The sequence below is a fragment of the Tenebrio molitor genome, chromosome 1 (assembly GCF_963966145.1).
Source record: "Tenebrio molitor chromosome 1, icTenMoli1.1, whole genome shotgun sequence".
Taxonomy (NCBI): Eukaryota; Metazoa; Arthropoda; class Insecta; order Coleoptera; family Tenebrionidae; genus Tenebrio; species Tenebrio molitor.
Genome location: NC_091046.1, coordinates 41,554,679 through 41,564,105, shown reverse-complemented (window position 1 = coordinate 41,564,105; position 9,427 = coordinate 41,554,679). Strand labels below are relative to the sequence as shown.

General features: G+C 34.2%; 1 protein-coding gene across 1 annotated transcript in view; it reads right to left on the bottom strand.

Moving 5' to 3' along the window:
* Window positions 1–716: 716 nt before the first annotated feature.
* Window positions 717–9,427, bottom strand: part of LOC138130847 (G-protein coupled receptor dmsr-1-like) — a 28,437-nt gene continuing 19,726 nt past the window's right edge. Inside the window, exon 2 of the mRNA XM_069047538.1 lies at window positions 717–1,113. Coding sequence (XP_068903639.1) covers window positions 923–1,113 — 191 coding nt within the window. The 3' untranslated portion in view covers window positions 717–922. The remainder of the gene's footprint in view (window positions 1,114–9,427) is intronic.

The window sequence follows — 9,427 nt, the reverse complement described above, 5'->3', positions numbered from 1 at the left end:
GTTTTATTTTTCTATTCGTTTGATGTTGAGAATAAAAATGAATTCCTGATGCAACGATCATAACATTTCAATATCAAATGTTGTACAGCCTCGAGACGAGGCTGTCAATTCCATCTTGAACGTGGCCTAGCATTACTTCTTTGCATGCACTATTTAAGGCGGAATGATAGCAAAGCTTGATAGTTTCCAATTTCAGTCCTCTGGAAGAGCTTTAATGTACTCTAAATCCTGTCTATGAGGTTGTTGCGTTGGCACGACTTCGTACGATCCTCGTTTCATAGCTGCGTTATCCAAGAGCCCCTTAACGTTTAATCATGCATTATTAGGTGTTCGAGTGAAGAACTTATCACACTTTACCGCGCCCTACTTTGATCGATAAAGTTGTCTCCTGGTAAAAATGTGCAATAAGTTGCACCTTGCAATGGTAATATTCATATTCGTCGTTTGAATATGTAGCGTCTGATGTTGCTATTTTCAATAAGAGCTTTCAATGCGAACACTGAAAAAGATTTCCATTGCTGCTCCTAGCGTGGCTTTAAATTGCTTTTTATTATTGTATTTTCCTCTGCAGTACATGTTATGAAAATTTGTGACGAGATTTTATTTATAAATAGACCAAAGAAATTATTTAAAAGTTTTGTGACAAGACTTATCTAGTCAGAACTGAGTTTAGATGAGAAAGAGTGTTGAAGAAGGGTGGGAAGAATACACGGCCCTTTAGAATAATCTTTATTACTTTTCCAAGTTATAACACTGACTTACGGCTTGCAACGTAAACGCTCACACACATAAAATGAGATCCTTTATTCTTTTTATTGAATAAATAAACACGTAAAATTAAATACCCTGTTCTGTTATAACTAGCTAAATGTATGATAATCAACATCGTCCTTAACTAATGAAATAATTTATTTACAACAGCTTATACATAAGACTCAACGGTGTTTGTTTGAAGTGTTTGAAGGTCTATCCAGCTTCCCTTCGAAATCTTAGAGCAAGGGATGTACGGAAAAAAACACTCTTTAAAAGCCGATCTGAATTTCTTAGACATGATGCAGTACAGGATAAAGTTGATCGAAGAGTTGGTCAGAGTCAAGACGTCGACGATGTCACCTGCAACAAAAAAAAATTGTTGTTGCTGTTCTTAAGATAAATGTTAGTCTGATAAAAAATTTCAAACGTGAAAGATTTCAAGAGGACGTAAAAGGGAGAGGTTTTGCACTTGTCAAAGAGAATTTGTGATGATCAGATCAGATATTAGATGGGATAGGAATAAAAAAATTCTCAGCAAAAATGAGTAGGTAGTAATAAAACAGATTTGGAAATTGTTAAATAAAAGACAAAAATAACACTGAGAAGATATGAAACGTACAAAGAAAAAGTTTGAGCGGGATTTTAGCGAGAAAATGTGAATGTGAGGAAAGAAGGAGAAACATAGGAATGCGGTAACGAATAAAGGAAAAAAGTAATGTAGGTATATTTAATTTAATACGTATTTGTGTTACAAATACAGACTATACGTGTCTAAATACAATACCATTTATAATTTCGGGAATAATATCGCAATCTCTTTTTAAAAATTTAAAAATTTTGGACTTAGAGAATTCATTGGTAGTTGAAATTCAAAAAGGTATATTATTATACTCATGTCATATCGTGAGGAAATTCCTTAACATTGACACAGAACATAAAACACAAAAAAGGCAAAATGTGGAGGCGAGACGCCGGTAATTACAGTGCATTTTTTTTAACTGTTGCCATAGGGAATTGCATGGTAAAATTTATACCCCCTGTTAACTTTTGTTCTGATGAAAATATTCAAACCATTTTTGGAACAAAGTTTGAAGATTTTTTAAACTATCGGATAGATAACAATTCAATATTCTAAACTGTCGAAAAAGTTGTGAAAAAAATATTTTCTAGCGCGCCGGAATGATAGTACGTCGAGCGGCCGCCAGAATAGCGTCCCTGTCGGCTCAACCAGCAACCAGCACCTGACCATCTCCACTTTTGACTTTTGTCACTTTCATTTAAAAAATAGCGAGATCTCCTCGAGGCTATGACACAAGTAACTCAACAAATTAACAGAAATTGTTAAAGGAATTGTTCAAAGTGTTTTCCTTCGACTGCTGGACAATGTCCGAAGCGATCTTGAAAATTTCTTCACGTGTTTTGTAAATGTCGCACTGTAATGGAATTCCAAGCTTCAGTTATTCTTGCCCTTAATTTCTCCACAGTTTCTGGTTGACCTCTTATGCGTTTTTTTACTGTTACCATAGGGAATTACATAATTGCATGGTAAAAATAATATCCTCTGTTAACTTATTATCCATTGCAGGTTTGGTGCTAATTTTTATTTTTGTAATAGATCATTAATAAGACTACGTAATGCATATTGTTTGAACAACGACAAGCAGTTTTATTTTACTAATTTTACTCTTCAAAATTGAAATTAATGAACGTAAATAATTTGACAAAAACGTAGTAGACGATATGGGAACAAAAATTAGATTTTATATTTTATTTTGTTATTTATTTTAATCATAGCCTCGAGGAGATCTCGCTATTTATTTTTTAAATTAAAGTAACAAAAGTCAAAAGTGGAGATGGTCAGGTGCTGGCTGGGTACCTTAGGCTGGTTGAGCCGACAGGGACGCTATTCTGGCGGCCGCTCGATGTACTATCATTCCGGCGCGCTACAAAATATTTTTTTCACAACTTTTTCGGCAGTTTAGGATATTGAATTGTATTCTGTCCGATAGTTTAAAAAATCTTCAAACCTTGTTCCAAAAATGGTTTGAATATTTTCATCAGAACAAAAGTTAACAGGGGGTATAAATTTCACCATGCAATTCCCTATGGCAACAGTTAAAAAAAATGCACTGTATGTTGATAAGCACTGCACTATTACTTGATAGTATTATCCGTAATAGTGTATGTACTCCGGCAAAATTGCCGTGCCGCCGGGTGGTGGAGGGTTAATGAATAAAAGTAGACTTAGAAGTGTTTAAATGCTAAACGTATTGAGAGAGAATAAATTGGAGAAAAGAAAGAAGAAACAAGAGAAATACACGAATTTAGTTATTTGTACAACTAGTTATGAAGGTCATACTTTTTTAACGAATTTGCAGATCGGGCTACGCCCTCGTCAATCAAGCAAATAAGTGAAAAAAGAGACTTTCATAACATGTTGTACACACAATTTTTTTGCATATCGATGTAAGTTGAGAAATTTAGTCCAAAAGAATTTATGAAAAATTACAAAAAAAAGGGTATGCTTTGACAATCATCACCAAGGAAATGGAATAAAATAATACAAAAACGTGCTGCTTTCACTACGATTTTTAGTGTAAAAAAGTGCTGCTTTCACTACGATTTTGCGTGTAAAAAAGTGCCACTTTCTTTACGATATGTAAAAAAAAATAGATACACCAATTCAGATCACAAAAGTTTATTATCCAAGAGCTCGTAAAAAAATGTTAATGGGATGTAAAGAAAATTATTTTTTCGGCGTCTGTCTACAAAATACTGAATGGCGGCACTGTGTCAATGTCATCTGGAATTTTTGTACAATTTTTTAAGTGTGAAATATTGACGTTGGGCAAATTTGTATCCTTTATCGCAAGCTGTACATTGTGTATAGCAGTAATCGACTCAGTAGAGGCCGAGGGGGTTATCAGACTTACGGGCGGACGGCCACCAGGTCGACAAACCTCATGGCGAACTGCCGACGGGTTAGGAATAATATAGAGGACGACAACGGTTTTGAATACTTGAGAAATTGATTGACTTTTGACAGTCGCTTCTTAAATCCTTTATGTTGCCAACTGAAGAAAAATAAATTCCCTATCCGGTATTCGTAGTCTTGTGATACAAATAACTATTTTAAGGTTTAGTTAAGAATGAAAAAGAATGACCTTGAAAAGTGAGAATATAGTTCTTGTTATTGAAAGATGTTAACAATGTCAGAATATAACAAGAAAAAAAAATAGGTTAAACATAGTAGTTGTAGAATAGCAGAATAATACAACAAAAAGGAATGAAAAAATAAAATAGAATTCGGAATTTCAGAACTTTCAGAATTCAGAATTCTGCTTAAAAGTAACTAGGGTAGAAATATTTTAAGCGTTACAAACATTAAGAACTATTTATTGAAGGGGAAGTTTTTGTTGAATGATTTCATCATCGATCAATTTTACTACATTACTGGGGATATTATTACGAAAGCCTATGAGAATTTTACAGTCTTTGAATATAGAGCAGGTAGCGACAAAAATATTACCTACTGAAACAAAATAGTATTTCAATTCCTTGGATTTGAAGTGTTTGAAGTCCGGTTACAAAAAAATAGCTGCTTCAACGACAAAGGCACTATTTTCGATCGCTTGAAGATAAAAGTATTTATTGTTTTCAACTGTCATAAATTTTCGTTTTTTTTCTTTGTAAACTGCCTCTTAATTGCCCTAAAGCAAAATGAGCAGATAAGGAACCGTTGCCCTAGACAACACATTCAACGTCACATTTCTGACAGGTCTTGAAAAATTTGTCAAAATTGTCAATAGCAAATGCGAAACGATTTTTACAAGATTTGAAAGCTTCGGGGACGTCGTTTCAAATAATAAAATTTTGTATGCAACTCGTTTCTGGGTAAATTGGGCTTTTCTAATTGCCCTCGAGGCCTTAAAACCCTCGCTACGCTCGTGTTTTAATCTTGTCCCTCGGGCAATTAGAAAAGCCCAATTTACGCAGAAACTCGTTGCATAAATAACTATTATTAACGAAATAATGTGACCAAATTTGAAATGAACAACCAAGCAATGACCGTGATTTTTTGACATTTAAATTTTTCTCAAAAATAAAATCAAAAGAATTGGACAAATGCAAAATCCTAGAAACAGACAAAATCGCATGCAGTAGCAAAATAGTATATTATGCACCGAGGGAGTGAAGTGGATGATTTTTACCCGAGGTGCAGTTTGTAGCCCGAGGGCATAGCCCGAGGGTTCTACAAAGCACTGAGGGTAAAAATCATTCACTCCCGAGGTCCATATACTATTTTTTGCACTACTCACCGATTTTAATAGAAAAAAAGCCGAAAATTTGTAAATTATCACTAACTGTCAAGCTAAATTGAAGTGTCATGTTGACAGTTAAAAATAATTTTTAACCTTTCGGCTTTTTTCAATTAAAATTTTTGAATCGTGCAAATAATAGTATCTGCACTTCGGGAATGCATGATTGTTACCGTCGTTGCCTTGTAGGACGCTCGGGCTTCGCCTTTGGGCTACAAACTGCACCTCGAGTGAAAAAATAATTAATTCGAAATAAATATGTACCATAAAAGGTTGAATAGGCTATGGTTTTTTGCCCAAGAGGAAAAAAGATGACTAAAAGCTTGAGTTGGCTACGGTTTTTTGCCCAAGGGGAAAAAAGAGCCACTTTACTCCATACAATTAGGGAGTAAAGTTGCTCATTATATACAGGTCGTGCAAAAAATATATGAAACTCTTGGATTTGCAAAACCATCAGAATTGCATTCAAGCAAATTATTTTGTTGAAGAGAACTAACTAACGTAAGAAGAAAATCCTCCCTATTCTGCAGATTCAACCCATTTGGAAATTCGTTCGGCAATTTTCAAAAGGAAATAAAACGCAAATGAGCGACATAAGGATGTTAGTATACAGTTATATAATTCCTGCTTCAAGCTGTACTTCCAGCACATTTAATTTAATTCTTGTCAATTTATTTATGTGCTCTCTTATTTGTTTAATTTCAGTCCATAGATTCACGGTAAAACCTGGACAGGTTCTGTTTAGACAAAATTCTATTTTGAAATTCAACAGAGACTGGTTTTTTTAAACCGTCCAGCATTCTGAATTTTTTTTTAAATGAAATGTTAGAGAAGAGATTTTATTGAATCCTCTTATTACAGACAGATTCTTCTAACGGTACGGCCTCAGAAAACCTGGCAACGTAAGACAAATCAATCACTCACACATTTTTTCTCGCAAAACACGTAAAGTGTAGACGAAGAACAACTCAGTTACAGAGACGCCAAAGAAATTGATGATGCAGTGTAAATCTGCTTAAAACTTAATCGGTCTATATCTGGCGGTGGCTGCGCAGATTCGTAGGTGCTAAAAATTCTTTCGAAAATGGTGTATTAAAAATTAAACGATAATAACTTTGAAATTCCGCCATAAAACACGCAACTGCCATCGGTGTTTATTGTATGAATTTTATACTTTCCGCGTAAATATTTATTTAAATTTTGAAGGCCCGTTTACAACTCTCTCTCCTCTCCAATAATTTGTTGAACAAATATCGAGCGGCGTGTTAAAAAATCCCATAAAACAGCTTTTCAGTGTAGAGCAGATCACAGAATTCGCCTCTAATAAGCGGAACATTACCAACATATGCCGGTTTAATTATGAACGAAGATAAACCCGGCTGATATTAATAAGATATCTATGATCGTAGTCAGACCGTAACTGTGCAAATATTTTAGGTTTTTGCAATTGACATCACTTAATCATAACCGATTGCTGACGCATCGGTGCGAGATTTATCTATTCATAATTCACCTCTCTGACCCACTTGTGTTTGTTAATAATATAGCGATTTCGCGTTAATTTTTATCTTCTATCGACAAGAACGAATTGATCAAAAAAATAAACAGACACCGATTCAATATTCCTCGCCCACAGGAGGCGAGAAAGACAAGACTTGTTCAATTAAATATTGGTTTACATTTCGACGTCCGTCGCTTTCTATTTGATATCGTGGAAGTGTTGACAATAAACAGCTCATTACCATAATGTGTGAAGACCTGATACTTGAAGACTCATCGTCGGAGGTCGCCAATCAACCGATAATTAAATCTATTTTTGAGTTTATGGGCCACGTCAAGTCTCGTAAAAATCGAGGTGGTGCTAAATATCAGCTTCTTCAAACAGGTCCCAATCTGCACTAAACTTAGATGGGAATAGCAAATTTTGCGAATTATGAAGACGTAATTGTTGCGAAAACAAAGCACGTAATGGGCGAAATTCAAGGACGTGTTTTGGAGTGTGATAAGGCACCAGTTCGGAGAAAAGTGTCACAAATCGTAACCCTTTGCTAAACGCATTAGCGCAAGACAAGCAGGTTGGGTGTTAATTATCTTGTCACATCCGCGAACCAAAGAAAATGACAGATGTGACTGACACGGATTTATACACGTTGGGATCATCAGCAGAGCAGAAAAGTTTAACACGATGACGAGAAATTAATTCAGAAAAAAATCTGGAAGAGAATTATATCCTCGTTATCAAACTAACGAGTGTTCAAATAAACTTGTAGTCAAGCAGGCCGCGCTTTTCTTTCATTGACGTAGATCGCTTTTTAGCTGACAATCCTTCAGATACATAACCTCATTTTGATAACACCTTAATTTGTTATGATCATTGACAAATTGACAAATTCTTTGAACATTTTCTGAAATACATATTTTTGGTCATCTGCGTCCACTCTTTCGTTCTAGGTTTCCTGATTTAGGAAATATTTGACAGTTCATGAAGCTTTGCCATACGTACTGGAAACAAAAGCAAGCTCCAGGCTACTTGACCACAATTTTTTTTGAATACACGTTACATTTATCACAAAATGACTTGAATTTATCAAAAGCTTATGTACGACGGTTTACTTATTTATTCTTTTTTTTAATAAAACGTCCTCCTTTTATTATTGGTTTGACATCTTGATGATTTAAAAATGATAATTTTTTAGTTCTGTTTTACTATTTACACGAAGACGGAGTGTAAGAAGGGAGTGTTAAATTAAGTTTCAAAGTAGATACCCGGAAAAAAGAAGGGGAAAATTGGAACGAAGTTTGCTGTTCCATCAAGGCAACGCTCCAGCTCACAAGAGAGGCATTTCTATGGATGTTATCCACAATGGGGGTTTCATAAAAATTGTAAGAACCCTTTTATTTGCCTGATTTAGTCCCCAGGGATTACGATTTATTCCCAAGATTAAAGGAGCGCCTTCGCTATATTCATTTTCCCGACGATAAAGCAGTGACGACGAGAGCATTTTTTCTTAAGCGTCAAGACATTTCCGCATCGTTACCTCAGATTTATTAGTGTCTATTAAGGTGAAGAAATAAAACTGTTTAAATTTTCCTAATTCTTTGGTCCTGTCAGGGACAATAAATAACGAACCAACCTCGTACACAAATGTATTTTTTCATATTTAAATATTTACATTATTTGAAGAATATTTTCACAAAAATTTCATGATGCTTATTTTGATTTAATATACAGGGTTCTAATTAAATAAAATTTTTCACACTTACTTGGGTATTGGTAAGGTACATTAGATAATTTTTTGATAATTTTTCACTTAGGTACAAAGTAAAAAAAAAAAAAAATACTAAATTTCAACCAAAAAGTCAAATTCTAATTTTTATACTGACCTACCCAGATTCACTGCCTATAATTATTTACGAAATCTGCGGAAAAAACCAATTAGATTTTGAATTAAAGGCAATTTTACATTTTATTTAACTTGGAAAATCATTTTTATTTGTGACCTGCTACTTGTGCTGCCGTAAATTTAGGTGACAATGGAAACTGTCAATTTTATGATAAAAAGGTTTAAAACGGTTTAAAACTACTAGCCAGTAGTGAATGATCCTTTTGTTGTCAAATTATACCATTTTGCCATAAATCACGCCTCTGGTTTGCGTTTAAATAAAAAAGCGAATTATTTAGCCAACCAAGTCAAAATTTGTAATTGCGCGACCAGGGTCTGATGCACTAGCAGGTACAGATTTATTTAGTGTAAAAAGTTTATAGATCAATTAACAGATAATATCAGAAAACTAACAAAACTGTTACGGCCTTATTTATTAACAAAAAAAAATATCAAATATACCTTATCAATAATTAGTTAGGTATATAAAATATCGCCAACTTTAATTATGTAATTAAAAGTCGCTATTTCTCTCGTGGGCGTATACGATGCCCGACCCTGTACAAAGTAATCAAAAATAAAACAAATCAGAGCAGGCGTTGCAAATTATCGGTTATGTTGTACCGGAATTCTATACAAATAAGGAAATAAGCGTTCAATGCATGGGCGTAGACAATTTATGGTCTCAAACGCTATTTTACAATAAATCATACCTCATGAATTTTAATTTTAGACGTTGGAATTATAATTATGCATTTTATAATTGATAATAGAGAAAATTTATAAAATAAACAAGAGCAACATTTAGATTCGCAAAAATGGGTAATTTACCAGCTTTATTGCCAAACGCAACGCCACTGGTAGGCAGATTTTGCGGTGAACTGTCAAAGAAACGTCAATTTTAAAGCAACGGTGTTGTCGTTAACCTTGAAAAAAGTTTTCGATTGAGGCAAAGTTTAGGAACGTTTCCTG